The following is a 22,053-nucleotide window of genomic DNA, read 5'->3' as shown; positions in this document are numbered from 1 at the left end:
TTCCATCTAAAACACTATGTCCATGAATGTGTGTCATAAAGCAGCAGCCAAAACGTAATGAAGTATGCCCAGGTTAATGAACGAGAGTGTGTGTGAAACAAAATGTTACCTAGATTATCACTAGATTGTCTTCACCAAAATTCACACTATTCTATTCAATACAGGAGAAATCTGAATAAATACTTATCAAATGCCTTCTCTTCTAGGCTTTTGAGACAAAGTTAGAAAACTTAAACATCATAATTAAACAACTACTCCAATTCTTTTATCATCCGTACACCTTAATTATTTGGTTTTGCAAACATTTAGTGGAAAATGATCTCTCCTTTGTCACAAAAGAAACCACAACTCATTTCTTCTGTATTTCTCTCACACAATCTTTCATATCGCCTAAATGTTTTTTTGCCAACTTCAAGAATACCAGCTCTCAACTGTGCAACTTACGATCTCTAGATAAACAAGATATAACCAATGATTCAGGACTAACTTTTCAATGAGGTCTTTAATTTTTATACAAGATGTTATTCATTACACATATCTTGCTTCTCAAGATGTATGTGCATAAATCACAAACATGCAAGTTCCTCATTGTACATGTATGGATGTCAAGAAACATGTCAATTCGTTCTCACTCTGAACTCGTAAAATACGGATGTTTAGACAGTGGCTGTTAGCGTCTGAAGCGACAAAAAACCCTTCAGCGTGTTTGTAGAAAGTACCGGGGAGAGCAGCATCTACACTGGGTTTACTGATGAAGTAGGCCTATGTAAGAGGGAAATTCCACTTAGGGAGGTTGGTAGGGGTGGTGAATGGGTCAAACACAGGACTTTCACCCAGGAGACCGGGATTCATGTCCCGTGTGTGTCTTTAACTGTCCTGTTATTTCTGCGTGGCACGGAAGCGTAAACCCACCCACGACCTTTTCCTTAACCCAACTGCGTCAAAAGGGACGCCAATAGTCCCGACCAGGGGTGTTAAGTTAAAGCGCATTACATGGTGCTAAAGGAGACTTTTAGCGTCAATAACAACGACGAAGGCACCTGACGTCCGTATTTTACGAGATGAGATTGAGAATGTGTTGAACATGTTGATTTCTTTCTCACGAAACAAAAGTATCTGCAGACTGTCAAGCATGAAAACATTTTCCGATTAGATGAACAGATTAACAGAGCTTTGTGTTGCTGCGAACTTTCAAGGAAAACAAACCTGCTTAGCCTAATTCCACCTTTATTTTCATAACAAAAAACAAAGTCCTTGCGTGGTGAATAATCACACGTGCATCAGAGGGACATTTTTTTGCTTTCACCGCATTGACACAGAATACACGTGTGCAAAATAATATTTGGCCAACTCCTATCAGAACCGCATTGCTTTCTTTAGAGAATCTACTTTCAGCTGACTCTCCAGTCGTACCCAAGTTTGGATCCTTTAGTTGATTAAAAGTAGCAATACTGCAATATAAAAACGTTAAATTAAAAAGGTGGAAGTTTTAACTTTTTAACTTCAACAGAAGTCATGCATTGGAAAGAGTACTCAAGTAGAAAAATGGTGAATCATGAATGTGTTTGTAAATGTGTATCTGCAAAATAACTAAAGCTGTTAAATACATGTAGGGGAATAAAAGTAAAGTACTGAATTGTAAGGAGTAGAAGTACAAAGGAAATACTTACAGTTGTCTAAATAAAGTATAAGTACCTCAAAATTGTATTTGCAATAATTTTTAGACTTTTTTTAGTTAACACAACATGGTGTCATTATTTTAAGTTGATATGGTGAGCAAACAGTTGCTTATTTACACGTCCAGTAGTTACAGAGCAACTTAAATCATTCATTAGGAGTTGTGTTTGTGTCTACTTAATGAATATTAATCCAATATTCACTCTCGTTTAACAGTTTTTCCTGAGGGAAGTATCTGGTTCTTTAGTTGCTAAATGCTCCGCTACAGTATGTTCACCAGCAGTGTTGGGGAAGTTACTTTTAAAAAGTAGTGTTTGCTCGTTACTCATTACTTCTTAAAAAAGGAATCCGTTACTTTACTTAGTTACAACCCTATTAAAAGGTAACTTTTTACTTTATTTGTTACTTTTAAAAGCAGGCGTCTCTGGCAGAGACTGAAGTTAATTATACAAAAACTATCTTTGTGTTAGGCTGGGCTGTCCGGATTCAAGAGCAGACACAGAGAAAAAGGTCGGAACAGGTATTGAGGTTTATCGAACACAATGAGTAATGCAGGAGATCGATATCCTCTGGGGCTAAGAGCGGACAGGTACAAAAAAACCCCCAAAAAAACAAGTTGGCTCAGGTAGGCAGACTGGGCTTTAAGACAGGAGTGGTGATTGCTGGATGTGATTCAGGTGAGCAGGAAGCCACAGGTGTCCTGACGAGGAGGGAGAGAGCCAGGAGCGCCACACCTACTCAGCACATGACAGACAAGACAAACAAGGGAGAGGGAAGAGGGAAAACAGACAGCACCATGACACTTTCACCATAAAGCCAATCTATGGTTTATCAGTGAAGTGAACTACACTGCAGACTGGATTCTCTAGCCTACTCACAGACTGATGGCTGATTCATTATGAACGAGTCCAGCTCGGGTTGAATGCAATGATGAAATAAATCAAACATATAAATCAAAATATATACAAATTCTTAGGCAGAATTGAATTAATGTTAAACTTAAACACTTTAAACTTTAAACCTGAGAAAATAAAAAAAGCAATTTGCAAAATGACACAATCTCATAGTTTTTATCTTTAATACATAACTTTTATTTTCAGTTTCACAATTTTAAGTTATCCATTGCCCATTTAGGCTATGGAATAACCTTTTGCAGTGCATTCAACAACATTTAACACATTTTATTTACATTTATGTACAAGTGCGATATGATTTTGTAAAGATTATTTTGAATAATAAAATAAAATCTTTACTCATGGATGTTGGCCTGTTGCAGGCCAGTGTTGGTCAAATATTATTGCAATACAATAAATATAGGCCTAAATATATATATATATATATATATATATATATATATATATATATATATATATATATATATATATTTATATAATTCTTTTTATTTTTTATTAATTTTTACATCAGTTAGCATCATCCTTTCTTATGACACATCATGCAGCTGACTCAATGGTTATGTCCCGTCCTTCCCTGACTCCTCCATCAACAGGACAGATAATCAGCGGGGCGGTGTTCTTCCCATCTTCTTGAACACAGGGGTTAAAGTACGGGTAGAGGAGCTCAGTGAAGTCACACCCGCTGTAAGTGTAAATGTGGGTCTTTGCTTCTGCGTCGTAGAAGGACACCGACCCTTCCTCGTAGTCCAGGAACACGGCCACCTTCTTGGGGGTTTCCTGGAGGTGGAGGGCGACGGTGGGACCGGCACAGGCACTGAGACTGCTACCTTTCCTCCGGCAGATTGCCCAGTAACCGTTGTCGGGACGCACCCTGATGACCCCCTTCCTGTTGATGGACTCACTGGCCACGCCAAGATCCCAGTCTGTTTTATCCCCAACCTGAAACACAATGTCCAGAATAGAGTCAGACATGCATGATTCCTTTATCTGTAGTTTAAGTGCTGTGATTCTCTTTAGGTCGGCTGTGTTAGAATTTACTACATGTAGAACTTGCTGGAATTAAAGTAAAATAGATATATTATTAAAAATAATATATCTAGTGTCTTGTGTGATTTGTAGAATTTACAATATGGTTTATTTCCAACAATATCATTTTTTTTTTTTTCATTTTATGGACTTTATTTCCAACACACACCCAGACTGGACTCAAAATACTTCTATTTGCCAACACAAACATACTGTACACACACCTGCCAAAAATATTTCTTTGTATTCATGTCAAGCAGTGAGACGACTTTGATAAGGACAGAATGTTTCTTTCCTTGATTGTCACCAAGACAATGCAGGTGTAGAACAAAGGGCGCCACTGTTCTCAAACTGTCATGGGTCAAAGCATCTCAGAATCACTGTTGCACTATTTACCTACTTGCAGAGTTTCTGTTAGCTGATGTTAACATAAGATAATTTTTGCTAAAAACTGTGGCCTGGTGTCTCTCACAACAAGCAGGAGGAAAATGGAGTGATTTAATGCTACAAGGTAAAATATGGATTCAACATTTTTCTTTCTTGACACAAGGAGGAACAAATAAAGAGTTTATTTGTAAAAACAGATACAATATCGTTTCAAATAATGTCATGTTGGTAATGTCTCTTCAACTGAAAAATACAGTAAAGAAGAGCTTGAAATACAAAGAGTAAATGTAATGTGCCTGTTGAAACTGATTTCAATTGCTTGACTCCTATTTATGTTAAAGGTGAAAAAGTACCAATTTGTGAACACACTACAACGATCAAAGGCAAGTACAGAGTCACATTTGGGTCAGAAATTCCCCATTCTGTTTTAGACAAAAAATTTAATTTCTTATGGGTTACAGTTAGTAACCCCTAACCCTAGCCCTGTATCCTGCTGGTCTTATCGGAAATGTTTTCTTGTTTCTGAGTTTCTCACCTCAACAACCCAGTAGCGTCTTCCAGATGCAAAGCTTTGTTTCCCCAAAACACAGACGCAGGAGTCAAAGCGCTGAGGACTGTGTGGGAGTGGAGAATTGTTCTTCTTGCTGCTGACGCTCACCTGTTAATTAATATATTCATTATTATCATCATCATCATCATCATCATCATCATCATCATCATCTTCATCTTACTAAACATTAGCCTCATTAGCAGGAATTAATAACCTTGTCATTTTCCCATTCAGAGCATTTTAGTTTTATTTTGAGCCCCATTTGAATTGGATTTTCAAAACCCAACCCTTTCCAATTTTTGTGTGACATGTCTCATAATTTCCTCCTCTATTACAGTAAAATGTCCCACAGCAGAGGATGTTTTTAATGCAAAAGCTCAACGCGTTTCTGAAAAATGTATTGTCTTTACAGACTCTAAATGTGAAAAAATCCAATCTACTCTGAATAACTACTAGTTTCCTAGAAGAACTGTGCTCTTCATACATTTAATTTAATGATCAAAAGTCAGACAATACCTTCTTTCTGTCTGGAGACAGGACCAGCCAGCCTGAAGCAGTCTCAGGATCCAGAGTGACATTGACTGCAGAAACAAAGAAGAAAAACAGTGAGTCAGGTAATAAAAAGGTTAAACTAACCAAGGTTAAACTAGTTTATAGAAATAAGCAGTGGATGTGTGATTGTGAACATACCTGCATATTGATCCATCTTGTCTGCTTCTGCAAAAAGGTAGAAGTAAAAGGTGATTTTTATGCACTGATCTTCACAACAATCTTTAGTCATTTTGTGATGTAGATAATTTTCTGCCAAAAGTTGAACCGACCTTCTGCAGACAGTTTGTTGGTAAGTTCTTGGCAGATGTCTCCAAGCTTGGAGACAGCTCTCATCACCACCCCCATGCAGTTATCTGAGTGGACTGCGACCTCAGACCACTCTCTAGTTTGAGGCAGTCGCCTTAGAGACGGGAAACTCTAAAGATGGGGAAGGATGCAATGGTTTCTCATGAGTACAGTTCTTAAAATGCTGATTCAGATCAGTATAAATGCAGTGGAGGTATCTAACCTGTACGAGGTGAACAGGGTTCTGAGTGTGCTCCAGGTGCTGCAGCTCGCTGCTCCTCATCTGCAGATCATTGAGTTCCTCCTCCAGCTCCTGGAACAGCTCCTCGGATCTCCTCTCAGCTTCTTGCTGCCTCTTCTCCAGCTCCTCGACCAGCCCGGCATGCTGTCTCTCGATGACGCTTATCAGCATGCTGCAGATCTGAGCGCTGCTCTCTATCTCCCTCTCTGTGATTTGCTGGTAATAGAAACATTTAATGAATTAATTTAATTTACAGATAAAAACAGACAAACTTGGCCAGTTAGCTTTTTTTGAACATCCATCCAAAAAATAACTTACTCTGCTCAGAGCCACTGAATTTTCTATTTCATTCACTTTTCTCAGTTTGGCGTGGATCATCGGTTGAATGCTGGATATCATCTCTCTCAAACGAATCTGCAAAAAGTAAAAAAGAAAAAATACAATTTTAAAAAGTTTCAAAGTCTTAAAGGGAAGTTTGTTGACAGTTATTTTTCCCACTTAACAAAATACAGAAACGAGTCTCTATATTTGTACAAAAGAAGGAAAGTGGGCTTTTTTAAGGCTAAGTTTAAAGGAAGTTAATGAAATAAACGTTTCCTCACCTTGACCCTCTTGTTCTCCTTCTCCATGGGGACGGTCTTGTGGCGTTTGTGTTCCCTCTCTGTGCATTGACCACAAACAGGCTTCTGGTCCTTCTTGCAGAACATTGTCAGCGGCTTGTGGTGCTTTCTGCAGAGGTGACTGGTGGCGAAGGTGGCCGGATCAGTAAGTTGGTGTCTGTGCAGCGCTGGATCCCTCAGGTGTGGTGTGAGGTGAAGTTCACAATAAGACGCCTGGCACACGAGGCACGACTTGACTGATGGAGACTTGACTGATGGAGACTTGACTGATGGAGACTTGACTGATGGAGATTTGTCTCCATGGCAGATGTCACAGGGAATCTCTTCAGGCTCGAAAAGTGGGATTGGGGAAGTTATCCTGCTTCCCACACCGTCAACATTCTCCTCCTGAGACCTTTTGATTCAAATTAAATTATGTTTAATCTCAATTCAAATATTTAGCTTTTTCTAAGCATCTAAAATAACCATTTTGAATAAACCAACCTTTTATATAATTCAATGATTTGTTCATATCCTTGGTTGATCCTGAGTTGTGGACGCTTTCTGAATGTATCTTTGCACAGTGGACACTCAGCCTTGGTCTTAGTGTCCCAGAAGCTGTCGATGCAGTCCAGACAAAAGGTGTGTCCACAAGGGATGGTGGCAGGCTCGGTGTAGATGTCCAGACAGATGCAACAATTGAACTGCTCCTTAAACGGCACATCAAGCACCATGTTTGTTACTGAAGAAAAAGAACACATTATATTACTTAAAAATTTATGTCGGAGTGAAATGTTTGCACACAGTTTAATATTGTGCACAGGAAGATCCTAAAAGAGCCTCACATTTTTCGGTCACTGAATAATTGGAAAAGATATTTTGAAAGTTTTCCAACGAATGCACCATACTCTAAAATTATTCATAATTGCGCATCATTTATTTTTTATATTTCATATATCCATCACAACCCTGTTATTTATAGCTTTGTGCAAGTATTTATTTTTTATGCAAGTTTATGTTGTAATGTGCTACATTCATTGAAATCCATATAGACTGTTCATGTAGACATATTAAAACAGGTACTGTTTTAGACCTAGGATATTATAGTTTGAACTGAACTGAAATAACCCCATGTTCATTATTATCATTATTTTAAATAAATGATGTGTGTCATGCATGTTAATCTTAAGCCTCCATGAGATTACAAGACGCCATATTAATATATATTTTTGAGTAAAAGAGTTGAAGAAAACACAATTCATACAATCAGATTGTCAGATCGTCTTGTCTATAGAAAACTTTACAAAACGTAGATTAAAACATTTTTTTTTAAATTTTAAATTTGTAAAATGGTAATTAAAGTCCCAGCAAAGGAGCAGCTGCGTTGTCCTAAATTTTACCTGTAGTTTGGGTTGTCATATTGAGCTCCTGATCGTCGCAGAACAGATGCAGAACGTTCAGGATGTGGTGTTTAAATACTCCCCCACATCACTCAAACATTCTGGTATTTCTGGTTCCTCTGTGTCATTCAGTACTTAGTACATATTGTTTTCAATTCTGTTCTGAGGACATGTTGTCCTTACACGCAAATGGAATGTTTGGCTCTCAGCGACAGACCACAACAATTTTATCCACCTAAAACACTATGTCCATGAATGTGTGTCATAAAGCAGCAGCCAAAACGTAATGAAGTATGCCCAGGTTAATGAACAAGAGTGTGTGAAACAAAATGTGACCTAGATTATCACTCGTCTTCACCAAAGTTCACACTATTCTATTCAATACAGGAGAAATCTGAATAAATACTTATCAAATGCCTTCTCTTCTAGGCTTTTGAGACAAAGTTAGAAAACTTAAACATCATAATTAAACAACTACTCCAATTCTTTTATCATCTGTACATCTTAATTATTTAGTTTTGCAGAAATTTTGTGGAAAATGATCTCTCCTTTTTCACAAAAGAAACCACAACTCATTTCTTCTGTATTTCTCTCACACAATCTTTCATATCGCCTAAATGTTTTTTGCCAACTTCAAGAATACCAGCTCTCAACTGTGCAACTTACGATCTCTAGATAAACAAGATGTAACCAATGATTCAGGACTAACTTTTCAATGATGTCTTTAATTATTTTATTTTTTTTTACAATATGTTATTTATTACACATATCTTACTTCTCAAGATATATGTGCATGAATCACAAATATGCAAGTTCCTCATTGTATATGTATGGATGTCAAGAAACATGTTGATTTCTTTCTCACGAAACAAAAGGTTAAAAGTATCTGCAGACTGTCAAGCATGAAAACATTTTCCGATTAGATGAACAGATTAACAGAGCTTTGTGTTGCTGCAAACTGTCAAGGAAAACAAACCTGCCTAATTCCACCTTTATTTTCATAACAAAAAACAAAAAAGACCTTGCGTGATGAATAATCACACATACGTCATAGTAGTCACACATTGCTTCTGACACAAAATGCGAAATAATATTTGGCCAACTCGTCATCAGAACTGCATTGCTTTCTTTAGACAATCTACTTTCAGCTGACTCTCCAGTCGTATTCAAGTTTGGATCCTCCTGATTAAAAGTACCAATACTGCAATATAAGTCATGCATTGGAAAGAGTACTCAAGTACAACTGTTACTAGCAAAAAGTTCTGAAAGTATCAAAAGTAGACGTACTCATAATGCCGAAAAATGGTGAATCAATGTGTTTGTAAATCTGTACCTGCAAAGTATCTAAAGCTGTCAAATACATGTAGGGGAATAAAAGTATAGTACTGAATTTTACTGGAGTAGAAGTGCAAAGGAAATACTTACAGTAGACTAAGTAAAGTATAAGTACCTCAAAATTGTATTTGCAATAAACTTTTCAGAATGGAACAAAGTTGTTATTATCTTAAGTTGATACAGTGAGCAAACAGTTGTTTATTTACACATCCAGTAGTTACGGAGCAACTTAATCATTCATTAGGAGTCGTGTTTGTGTCTACTTAATGAATATTAATCCAATATTCACTCTCGTTTAACTCTGTTAAACAGTTTTTCCTGAGGGAAGTATCTGGTTCTTTAGCTGCTAAATTCTCCGCTACAGTATGTTCACCAGCTAGTCTCTACAGTAACTGTGTCTGTCTGCTGTTTGGTGCACCTTCAAAACAACCTCATCCCATCTGTGTTCTCTGAGATTTGTGGGCTGAGCCCACCCCTGCCCCTCGCTATCGCTGGCCTTGGTGAGAAGTGTCCAGTGTTCCACATTCATGTAATAATAGTTAACTGCATTACTTTTCAGTGTGAACGCAATTATGCACTTAAAATAGCAAGTGGAAGTACGAAAATTGAGACACACATGTGTCCCTTGACCTGTCTTACCAAATAAAAATTGTTTCCTTTCAATTTATGACACAGAGAAGACTTAAAAGAGAGTAAGCAAGTGCCCCTTGTTGCAGACTCTGGAGCCTTTCAAAACATGGAGAACAGGTGGATTTTATTTAACTACACCAATTGCATGCTCTTGGGGGAATTGTTGGGTGCTCTGCATGGTGCTCCATCACAGTGGCGTAACGAGCCAACACCGGGCCCCTATACTACAGCACGTGATGACGGCGCAATGTCCACGAGTAGGCTACCATGAATAGGACATGATAGGATCATAGAGACACAGCATATAAGAGATGAGATGACAAAATCAGAAGTAGCCTACACGCACCACAACAGCAACAAAAAAACACTGGTGAATGCGCACCATGATACATGAAAAAACACAATGGCAGTCCTTCCAGGATTTCGCAGCCTTTTTTTTAGATTGTTGCGGCCCAAAATGCCTGATTTCACGGGAGCTTTTGTAACATCCTGAGCTTTTTGGTAAGGTTCCTAGGAAATCTCAGCCCAGAGTAATTAATTAATAGTAATAATTATTATTCTCCCCAAAAGAAGTTTCCTTTTTATTTTTAAAAAAGAACTATAAAAAATAAATTGCAACTTTTTTTTGCAACTTTCACTGTCTTCTGCAACTTCATTGCAACAAACATACAAAAGACATTGCAACTTTTATCGCAATTTTATACAAAAGCTCCCGTGAAATCAGGCATTTTGGGCTGCAACAATCTCAAAAAAAGGCCACGAAATCCTGAAAGGACTGCCCTTGTGTGTTTTTTCATGTGTTATGGTGCGCATTCACCAGTGTTTTTTTTGTTGTTGTGGTGCTCGTAGGCTACTCCTGATCATCTCATCTCTTATATGCTGTGTCTCTATGATCCTATCATGTCCTATTCATGGTAGCCTACTTGTGGACATTGCACCGTCATCACGTGCTGTAGTAGGGGGGCCCGCCTTGATAATCCTCCATAGGGGCCCGGTGTTGGCTCGTTAGGCCACTGCATATCAGCTGTAGTTGGCGGTTCAGTTAACCCAAGAATAGGTGACTTTGAGCGGGTACAGGGCATTGCGAGCTGCTGGTTCGGCGGACATTACGGTTAAGTTTAGGCGACAAAAAGTGTGCATTATGCGGAGACAACAGTTAAGTTTAGGCACCAAAACGTTTACTTAAGTTTAGGAAAAAGATTGTGGTTTGGATTAAAACACTCCCAAGGAACCCACATTCCCTGAGAAGCAACCTCCGCTCCCTAGCTTAAAAGTTATGTGTTTTATGACCCACCCCACCACCCCGACCTCCTGCCTATGCGTGCAACTGCGTTCTTAAACAGTAGCAGTCATTAGGGTGTATACAGCAAAAAATACATGATTCAATTCAATTTTATTTATAGTATCAAATCATAAAAAGAGTTATCTCGAGACACTTTACAGATAGAGTAGGTCTAGACCACATTCTATAATTTACAAAGCCCCAACAATTCCAACAATTACAGTAATTCCCTCAAGAGCAAGCAGTGCGACAGTGGCGAGGAAAAACTCCCTCTTGGGAAGAAACCTCGGACAGACCCAGGCTCTTGGTAGGCGGTGTCTGACGGGCCGGTTGGGGATATGATGAACAGTGGCGATAATAGCCAAATTAATAATGGAACAGTGACTTCAAATGGTAGTTGTAGTAGTTCATGTCATATCAGGGCGCTGCAGGGTGTTACAGGACGCAGCATGACATTGCAGGGCACCGCTGAGCTCAGCAGGGAGTGCAGCAGGACCACGGCGACAGCTGCAACCAGGATCTTGGTGCCAACGTTCTCCAAGGAAATACGCTGGGGGAAAAAACATAAGGACTCCGGGGAGTAAACTCCCCAGAAGCTAGGATTAGTAACAAGCATTTCTGGGACGGGATGCACACAAATGGTAATAGAAAGGGAGAGGAGAGAGCAGCTCGGTGTGTCAAAGGAAGGAAGGAAGTCCCCCGGCAGTCTAAAACTATAACAGCGTAACTAAGAGAGACAAGACATAAGGAGAGGTAGCCTGTTCGGGCTTTAAACCCTCCCCTGCCGGATTGGGCTTTGCTGGCCTGCCTCCCTCTACTTTTGTTATATGTTATTAATCTAACAATTATGAAGAGAAGCAGTTGGGCCAGATAGGTGGAAACTGCAACTCCTCACTCCCTAACTATAAGCTTTATCAAATAGGAGAGTTTTAAGTTCATTCTTGAATGAGGTGACAGTTTCTGCCCCCCGAACCCAGATTGGGAGCTGGTTCCATAGGGGAGGAGCCTGATAACTGAAGGCTCTGGCTCCCATTCTACTTTTAGAGACTCTAGGTACCACAAGTAACTCTGCATTCTTGGAGCGCAGTGCTCTAGTGGGACAATAAGGTATTAGGAGCCCTTCTAGATATGATGGTGCTTGACCATTTAGAGCTTTGTAGGTCAGAAGAAGGATTTTAAAATCAATCCTGTATTTTACAGGAAGCCAATGCAGAGAAGCTAATACAGGAGAAATATGATCTCTTTTCTTAGTTCTTGTGAGAACACGCGCTGCAGCATTCTGGATCAGCTGGAGAGTCTTATGGGACTTATTTGAGCAACATGACAGTAAGGAATTACAATAGTCCAGCCTGGAAGTAACAAATGCATGGACTAGTTTTTCAGCATTGTTTTGAGACAGGATATTCCTAATTTTGGCAATGTTACGAAGATGAAAAAAGGCTGTTCTTGAGGTTTGTTTTAGATGGGCGTTAAAGGATATATCCTGATCAAAAATAACCCCTAGATTTCTGACAGTAGTGCTGGAGGCCAGGGCAATACCATCCAGAGTAGCTATGTCTTTAGATAATGAGGTTCGGGGGTGTTTAGGGCCCAGCACAATAACTTCAGTTTTGTTAGAGTTTAACATCAGAAAATTATAGGTCATCCAGGATGTTATATCTTTAATGCACGCTTGAAGTTTAGCTAGCTGACTAGTTTCGTCTGGTTTGATTGACAAGTATAATTGGGTGTCATCCGCATAACAGTGAAAGTTAATTTAGTGTTTCCTAATAATATTACCAAGAGGAAGCATATATAAGGAGAATAGAATTGGTCCAAGCACTGAGCCTTGTGGAATGCCATGGCTAACTTTAGCATACTTGGAGGATTTATCATTAACATTAACAAATTGAGATCGATCAGAGAAATAGGACTCAAACCAGCTTAGAGCAATTCCTTTAATGCCAACTAAGTGTTCCAATCTCTGCAACAGGATTGCATGGTCAATAGTGTCAAATGCAGCACTAAGATCTAGTAAAACAAGAAAGGAGACAAGTCCTTTGTCTGCAGCAGTTAGAAGGTCGTTAGTAATTTTCACCAGTGCCGTCTCTGTGCTATCTAAATCCTTATTGAAAGTCCTCAAATAAACTATTGCTATATAGAAAATCACATAACTGATTAGCAACCACCTTCTCAAGGATCTTGGATAGAAAGGGAAGGTTAGATATAGGTCTATAGTTTACTAAGACCTCAGGATCGAGGGTGAGTTTTTTCAGAAGAGGTTTTATCACAGCTATTTTAAATGCCTGCGGTACATAACCTGTTAATAAGGACATATTGATCATATCTAGTAATGAAGTATTAACCACAGGTAACACTTCTTTGAGTAGTCTCGTTGGGATGGGGTCTAAGAGACAGGTAGATGGCTTAGCTGAGGATATCTTTAACATTAATTGTTGGAGGTTTATAGGATAAAAGCAGTCTAAGTATATGTCGGGACTAGTCGTTCTTTCTAGCGGTCCTGCATTTAAAGGTGAACCATTAGAAGTTGAGGGCAAAAGGTGATGAATTTTATCTCTAATTGTTATAATTTTATCATTAAAGAAGCTCATGAAGTCATCACTACTTAGAGCTAGAGGAATAGATGGCTCAGTAGAGCTGTGGCTATCTGTCAGCCTGGCTACAGTGCTGAAAAGAAACCTTGGGGTTGTTCTTATTTTCTTCTATTAGTGAAGAGTAATAGTCTGATCTGGCCTTTCTTAGGGCCTTCCTATAGGTTTTGAGACTTTCTTGCCAATCCAAACGGGATTCTTCCACTTTGGTGGAACGCCACTTACTTTCGAGGTTTTGTGAGATTTGTTTTAATTTGCGAGTTAAGGAGTTATACCAAGGTGCTAATTTCCTTTGCTTCATCATCTTCTTTTTTAGGGGAGCAACAGAGTCTAAGGTCGTCCGTAGGCAAGTCGTAGTACCGTCTACAAATGTATCAATTTGAGAGGGACTGTGGTTAACATAAAGGTCCTCTGTTATGTTAAGGCATGACATAGAGTCGAATGCTATTGGAATATCTTCCTTAAATTTAGCTATAGCACTGTCAGATAGGCATCTAGTGTAGAAGCTTTTATCTAATTTATTATAGTCAGGTAGTAAGAATTTGAAAGTAATTAAAGAATGATCTGATAATACCGCATTCTGCGGAAATATTATTAAATCCTCAATTTCAATACTATATACCAGCACAAGGTCGAGGGTGTGGTTAAAACAGTGCGTCACCTTGTGCACACTCTGACTGAAACCGATTGAATCCAGTAATGAGTTGAAAGCAGTACTAAGGCTATCATTGTCAACGTCCACATGGATATTAAAATCACCTACAATAAGTACTTTGTCTGATTTTTGACATAGAATACATACAAAATGCAGCGCTTTACTTTCAGTAACTGTATGAACGTATGGTTCATGACAACACTGTTGCCCTGATGAACAGCAAACAGTGTTTAGTCAATAAAGCATGGTGCACTGGAGAAAACGTTTGTGTTTTTTAATGTTTTCATTTTTATTTCATTTTCATTAAATTTTTTTCATTTTATGGACTTTATAAACTAATAAGTAATTTATTTCCAACAAAATAATCCAAACAAATCTGTAAAGTCAGTAGTGCAGGGAGTGGATGAAAAAAAAATGTGTGCTGCATTGTCAAAACACAGAAAACAAAAGCCACAGTGTGTGGGGAGAGGAAATAATTCAAAAGGACTGGCTGATGCTCTGGCTCAGGGCGAACCAAGACAATCATTATGTCCTACTGAAATCGAAATACTTCTATTTGCCAACACAAACATACACCTGCCAAAAATATTTCTCTGCCAAAAATATTTCTCTTTATATTCACGTCAAGCAGTGAGACAACTTTGATAAGGACATAATGTTCCTTTTCTTGTTTGTCATCAAGACAATGAAGGTGTAGAGCATACAGCACCACTGTTCTCAAACTGTCATAGGTGAAAGCATCTCAGAATCACTGTTGCGCTATTTACCTACTTGCAGAGTTTCTGTTAGCTGATGTTAACATAAGCTAATTTTGGCTAAAAACTGTGGCCTGGTGTCTCTCACAACAAGCAGGAGGAATCGTTTGGCTTTCCAAAAAATGGAGTGGTTTAATGCTACAAGGTCAAATATGGATTACACATTTTTCTTTCTTGACATAAGAACAAATAAACCAAACAAATAAAGAGCTTATTTGTAAAAACAGATACAAGCCATTCTAATAATGAATAAACTGTCACTACTTTGATTGCTATTCCCTTAAGTGCACAATAAAAAACATTATTTAGTGAAATAAATAAAAACTGAGATATCTGTTTTTGCAAATGAACCCTTTAATGGTTTGAAAAGGTGAGACAGATTTCTAAAGGAACAACGTGGTTGAGTTGGCCTTTAGCTAACTACATAATAATCTCACTCATTTTATATCAGTGGTTCCCAAAATCTCAAGCACCCATAAACTGACACAAGGATTTTTGCTATTATATGTTTTACTACAGAAAGTGTATGAAACCCATGGCCAAAATAGGCATATATTCTGTAATTGTGATACTTATGGATGAAATTATAGTGAAAATAAATGATTACCCTTTTTGTTGCCGACCCCTTGGATTCCCCTAAAGGATCCCTGGGGGTCCCCGGACCCCACTTTGAAAACAACTTATATAAAAAAAGAATGAATGCCTTTTCAACCAAAACAGCGGTATGTGCTATTTTGGTGTCTCTTTGCTTGCGAATGAAGTTGAAAACTCATGAGCATACGTCACTAGAATTACATAACCTCAGTGTCGGGTGAAAACTTTGTAAGTCCAAAATCAATGTTTTTCAAGATCAGAAAAACAGCTAATCATAGCTTATTAGCTTTTTCTAAACATTATATTGAGCAATTTACCTCTGACGAAGTGAGACAAAATTGCCTCGTCACAGCTTAAATATTTGTACAACCCTCATACAGACGTAAAGGGTGACCAATAGCATTGCTTTATATATTTTTTTAAAAGGCTTTCCTCATTTATTTTAATCTAATGTTTCACAAATTCAATGTCTAAATGCGCATACTCATACTTCATAAAAATGTGATTCTGTTTTGTTATGTAAGACATGTAGACCAAATGTTGACCTCTTTTTACACTAACATAAATGCCCATGAACATAAACCTGTTGCACTGCAACACTGGTATGTCTGCATCATCTGTCATCAAGAGACGCGCTGCTTGGTAAATAGCCTTTATGAGTCACATCCAGTATGTGTAGCTTTCGTCTTGGATGCCAGCGCTTACAAAATAAGTTGGCAAATAATTTTGGAAGGAAAACACATTTAGTGTACATGGTGTTATAAATCACCTTAGGTACATTTTAAGCTATTATAAGAAGATTGTTTTTGTAATTATATACATGGTGAAGCAGGCTATTAGCTGCTGTAAAAGTATTTTCTATAATGGCACCACTGTGTTCATGTACTGTGTTCACATACACACACACACACACACACATATACATATATATATATATATATATATATATATATATATATATATATATATATATATATATATACAGTACAGGCCAAAAGTTTGGACACACCTTCTCATTCAATGCGTTTCCTTTTTATTTTCATGACTATTTACATTGTAGATTCTCACTGAAGGCATCAAAACTATGAATGAACACATATGGAATTATGTACTTAACAAAAAAGTGTGAAATAACTGAAAACATGTCTTATATTTTAGATTCTTCCAAGTAGCCACCCTTTGCTTTTTTATTAATAAGGGAAGACAAAGCACACCTGTGAAGTGAAAACCATTTCAGGTGACTACCTCATGAAGCTCATTGAGAGAACACCAAGGGTTTGCAGAGTTATCAAAAAAAGCAAAGGGTGGGTACTTTGAAGAATCTAAAATATAAGACATGTTTTCAGTTATTTCGCACTTTTTTGTTAAGTACATAATTCCATATGTGTTCATTCTTAGTTTTGATGCCTTCAGTGAGAATCTACAATGTAAATAGTCATGAAAATAAAGAAACACATTGAATGAGAAGGTGTGTCCAAACTTTTGGCCTGTACTGTATATATATATATATATATATATATATATATATATATATATATATATATATATATATATACCCAGATTTGTCCCTTTTAGTTTTTGTTATGCAGCGATTAACTTTTAGATGTTGTTTTGTGTTGTACAATGGTCTTTATTTGCTGGAAATTTGGATTTAGATGTGGTCTAATTTAAACAACACTAAGCAGAGCTTTGAGTTGAATGCTAAAGTCAGCATGCTAATATTTTCACACTAACAATGCTAAGATGCTGATTCTTAGTTTAGTGTGTTAGCATGCTAATGTTTGCTAATTTGCAACAGTATTTAGCTGAGGCTGAAGGGAATTTCATTATTTTGTTAGTATTTTGTCATAAACCAAAGTATTAGATAAATTTCAGTTTTGACCTGATGATGGTGCTATATGAAAACTTCAGGGGATCACCAAAATCAGTAGGATTCATCCTCTGAGAAACATGAATGTACTGCACCAAATTGTTTGCAGATCCATCAAATACATTTTGAGATATTTCAGTTTGGACCAAAGTTGTCAGCAGGCTGACCAGGCGTATATATCTGTATATACAGTTCAAGGGATATTTCACCGTTGGAAAGATGAATATATCTTTAAAATGAGTCACTTATGTAGTAGAAATGTGAAAATATTTTAGAAATTGGTGGCTTCTGCTTTAGCGTCAACTCCCAAGCCACGCCTACCGTTTACAGACAGTGAGAGAGTCAACTCAAGTGTGATTTATTGTAATTTCAGCCATATACACAAAACAGCGTTTCACTGTGGCTCAAGTGGTTACACAATTAAAATATATAAAAAACGACATTATATAAAAATGACATATGAAACACTGAGTGCACACACATTATATGCTCCGTAAAGTTCAGCTAACACACAGCTAGTAGCATTAGCGCTTGGTGGGCTGTAAAACACAGAGGGCTAGATTTATCAAGCCGTTTGCGCCTGTTTCCAGGCGCTATTTGGTTGCAAAGATGGACGTAACCGATGCGGGCTATTTACAAACAGGGCGCACTTGGGTAAAACCGCAGATTGTCTGCCACATGAGCGAGAAGAGACAAGTTGTGCTTTCAATATGCGTTCGTGGGAGGGTCGTGGGGAAAGTGGGAGTTCCACCCAAAAAGGTGGGAGGATAAGCGCAAAGTGCGCCTAATTATATATTCCGTGGTATTTACAAAGACTGTCAGTAAGAGCGCGTCTCTATTCTGCGGGGGAAATTCTCCGCCTCTTAAAAGCAGGTCTAAACCAGCCGCAATCGAGTTTCCTCGTAGACCTTTATCCCGCTGGTGAAATGGCAACAGTAATTTGAGCAAGACGAAGACATAGGCGAGGCTGAAAATATTTTTAACACAAGAATCACACTTTGTCAGTGAACACAACATCATTTATCGTTACAGATCAAGCAGCCATGCAATATTAGAGTTACTGGAAGAAATCAAAGATGACATTGAATCACCCACTCAGCGTTCACATTCCATTCCAGCAGTTGTTAAACTCCTCGCTACATTACAAATATTGGCAGCAGGATCATTTCAAACAGTCATAGCATCAGCAGTGGGAATATCGCAGTCTGCACTCAGCCGTATCATAGCACAAGTACCGCTTCGCTACAGCGCAATTTACGGACGCAGACGCTGATTGCCTGATGGGTGTCAGGGTTGATAAATACTACGCAAAATGTGGAAGCATAGCGTGCGCTATTACCGAACTCGCATAAACAGACGCAGCGCAAACTGCGCTAGTGTTAGTAAATCTAGCCCAGAGTATAAACACAGCCATAAATTTGCGTGGAATGTAGAATGGTCGGCATTTAACAGTCACAAACTCCCTAATTCTCATTACACAAACGGCAAATATCTTTTACCGACATGTTGCTTGCTTGCTGAGCCAACAAGCTATGCTTTGCCTTCAGCAGCAGGGGCTTGTGGTTGTATTTTCATACGCTTCGTTGATCTGATTGGTTGATTTGGCCCGTCTATCCCCAACATAGGTGATAGACAGATGGTTTATCCAATCAGCTAACCAGTATTTTTGCCCCTTCCCAAAAGTTCTCCAACGGAAAGTTCCCAGATTGATATGCTGAGCAAATGCGAAGCAATCCATCTGGCGGAGTCAGGTTACTTGCAAGCAGGATTGATGGAACAGGTTGCCGGCTAGCGTTAGCTTTCCACCGGCACACTCGTTCAACGTTCCCCACTGATGATGTCTCTTTACCGGCCAGAGGCATTGAGCAACACCGCTGGTCTCCATAGCAAGCTTGCGTAGTGTGTTGAGTATTCCGTCTGTAATAAAGCGTCCTGCATATTCTCTGATCTGTACCAATGTATCCCAGTGGTACACGTGTGTGGTAGTTTGAATGCACATACACCACAGGTCAAAAGTTTTAGAACACCACAATTTTTCCAGGTTTTTATTGAAATTCACAAGTCTTCTTGTACTCTGAAATGAAAGAATAGAACAAATGAACAATTTAAGTTAAAAAATAAATCATGGAATGAATTTATAAACCAAAATGTATTCTAAATTTTTGACTCATCAAAGTTACCCCTTTGGCAGATATAACAGCTGAACACACTGGTGGCATTCTTTCTACAATGGAAATCAAAAAAATTTCAGAAAGTTCTCTGTTGCAGAAGTTCACATAAATGTGTGGCACTTGTAGGCAAGGCAAGACAGCTTTATTTGTATAGCACATTTCAGCAACAGGGCAATTCAAAGTGCTTTACATAAAACATTACAGACCAGTTAGAAAACGATTAAAAACAAATGAAAACATTAAAAGACAAGAATAAAATTGATAGTGCAGTATAAGAATTTAAAGAACAGAGATAAAATACGCAAATAAAAGTTACAGTGCAGTATAAGAAATTAAACATTAAAGAGCAGTTATTGATTGTCATACAGTGTCATCAATGCAACTTCAGTATAACAAATGAAGAGTTATTTAATGAAAGGCAACATCAAAAAACGTTGTAACTCCTTTTTAGTAGTAGGCACAGGAAAATGTTCTACTGCCCTAACTTTGGCCTGGACCAGAGCCACATGGCCCTGCCCCACTACACGTTTCATCCCCCCCATGTTTCCGTAACTGTCATGACTAACTGACTAACTGTCACTAATCCCCACACCCTCCCCCAACTATATAATCACCAATATAGGTGATTGGCTGGAGTGCCTCTAGTGTTTGTTTGATGTTTACGACCCCTGTGTTGTCTCCCGAGACCGGCCTTTTTCACAGTGTGTTTCGCGCTAAAACCGTGCAGGAACTCATAGTGCACCTTTAAACCACAATCTGTTATTGTGTGCCATCCCAAATCCTTGTCTCTGTCTCTTTCCAAGAGGCATATACATGATCTTTGCTTAAGCTGACAAATTTGGGTTATGCAAAGATATTGATGGCGCCATACATACACTTGGCACCACAAACACATATGCTTATGTTGTTTTGCAAGTTCAGTCTATCTCTCTCTGGGAAATAGGCTAAGGTGTGTGTGAAGACCCTTTAAAGGAGACAGTCCCAGAAAACAACATTCCCTTTATCAACCTAGACTGGCTCAATCTCTAGAGACACATAAATTCATACTTGAACACAGGACAGGTTTGGTTGTTGGATTATAGCCGAATAAATCTTCACGTGCCCTGACCTGTGACCCAAAAATGATCTGATTTTATCTAAATTTTTCCACTTGTCTCATCTTACCACAATATGGTCTTTCTTATCTCACAGTCTATTGTGTACAAGACAATTGATAATGGAGCAGGCAGGTAATCCTTGTCAAGTAATAAAAAAGGAAATATTTGTAAAATTGTATATTCTGATGTTTTGTACTTCACTTGCGTTAAATATTTATTATTTATTTCTCTCCTTGTTCTTGTACAAGGTTAATCTTTAATTGTGCATTGTCCCTGTTTAAATTATTACATTACATTATAAATGTCATGTAGGTATTTGATTTCACATGATGATAATGCATGGATAAAAACATAACTTAACACATGACTGGAGGAATCAAACAGCTCTTGCAGGATTAATATAATGACCTGACAGGACCTGCAGGACAACTGTGAACATGAGAACCAAAAATACTCGAAGGGGTGCAGTCTATATGAAACTATAAAACATGTCAAACATTTGTTACCTGTCATAAAATTAAACCCAACGTGTGTTGACAAGAGCTGCTTTGTCTACAAAACACAAAGCACTGACAGCACTCACAATGCTCAGAATGTATTAGTGTTTAGCGCACAACTGGTTACTGACTGCACTCATATACTTCAGCAGAGGGTGTGCAGTCACAATGTTTTGGGGACTTTACATTTAAATGGTTGATGTATTCATTAACAACAAATGCCACCTGGTGTGTGTTTAGAGTTAAAGCAGCTTCTGTTTAGTCATGGTGGTCACACTGTTGAAACATAAGCGTCGGACTTTAGCCCCTCCTAGTGGTATTTAAAAAAAGGCAATTTTACAAATAAAACCTATGCCATTAGATTAATTTAAGAGATGCTTAAGTGCCATAAAAAGTCTACAAATCAAGGCAATAAGACTGAAATAAATATTATTTTATTTATTTTATTTTAAAGCAGAGGTTCTCAATTGTTTTTCAGTCGAGGACCCATTACAAGATAGAGAATATAGTCGGGATCCCTTTATGTACACACACCCACCCACCCACCCACCCACACACACACACACACACACACACACACACACACACACACACACACACACACACACACAAAGTTTAGGGTACCAGGAGGTCATTGCAGCATTGTTTTTGTGAGGACCACCAAAAATGTCCTCACAACCAAAAATGTCCTCACAGAAAAGGTTGTTTCTCAATATGTAAATACTTGGTCCTCACAAGTACAGCAATACTAACACACACACACACACACACACACACACACACACACAGTTTAGGCTACCAGGAGGTCATTGCAGCATTGTTTTTGTGAGGACCACCAAAAATGTCCTCACAGAAAAGGTTGTTTCTCAATATGTAAATACATGGTCCTCACAAGTACAGCAATACTAACACACACACACATAGAAGAAAAGTTTGAGGGAACGT

General features: G+C 38.3%; 1 protein-coding gene across 1 annotated transcript; it reads right to left on the bottom strand.

Annotated features, from left to right (window-relative positions):
• Positions 1–3,090: 3,090 nt before the first annotated feature.
• Positions 3,091–7,685, bottom strand: LOC114545505 (zinc-binding protein A33-like). Its single transcript, XM_028563821.1, has 10 exons — positions 7,632–7,685; positions 6,736–6,973; positions 6,235–6,646; positions 5,951–6,046; positions 5,615–5,848; positions 5,376–5,523; positions 5,245–5,271; positions 5,071–5,135; positions 4,540–4,662; positions 3,091–3,530 (listed from the first exon to the last, which is right to left on the bottom strand). Exons 1-10 carry the CDS (start codon positions 7,648–7,650, stop codon positions 3,129–3,131), a joined length of 1,764 nt encoding a protein of 587 aa, XP_028419622.1. The 5' UTR covers positions 7,651–7,685; the 3' UTR covers positions 3,091–3,128.
• Between the last annotated feature and the right edge of the window lie 14,368 nt (positions 7,686–22,053).

This window comes from Perca flavescens, chromosome 19, assembly GCF_004354835.1.
Source record: "Perca flavescens isolate YP-PL-M2 chromosome 19, PFLA_1.0, whole genome shotgun sequence".
Classification (NCBI taxonomy): Eukaryota; Metazoa; Chordata; class Actinopteri; order Perciformes; family Percidae; genus Perca; species Perca flavescens.
Note: the sequence above shows the minus strand (reverse complement) of the source record. Positions and strands in the feature narration are given on the sequence as shown.

Bases quoted from the DNA above. Each gene is read 5' to 3' on its own strand.
- LOC114545505 (XM_028563821.1), bottom strand. The intron at 5,849-5,950 runs GTAAGTTATTTT...TTCTATTACCAG, and splicing joins ATTCAGTGGCTCTGAGCAGA to CAAATCACAGAGAGGGAGAT. The intron at 5,272-5,375 runs GTCGGTTCAACT...ACCTTTTTGCAG, and splicing joins CAACAAACTGTCTGCAGAAG to AAGCAGACAAGATGGATCAA.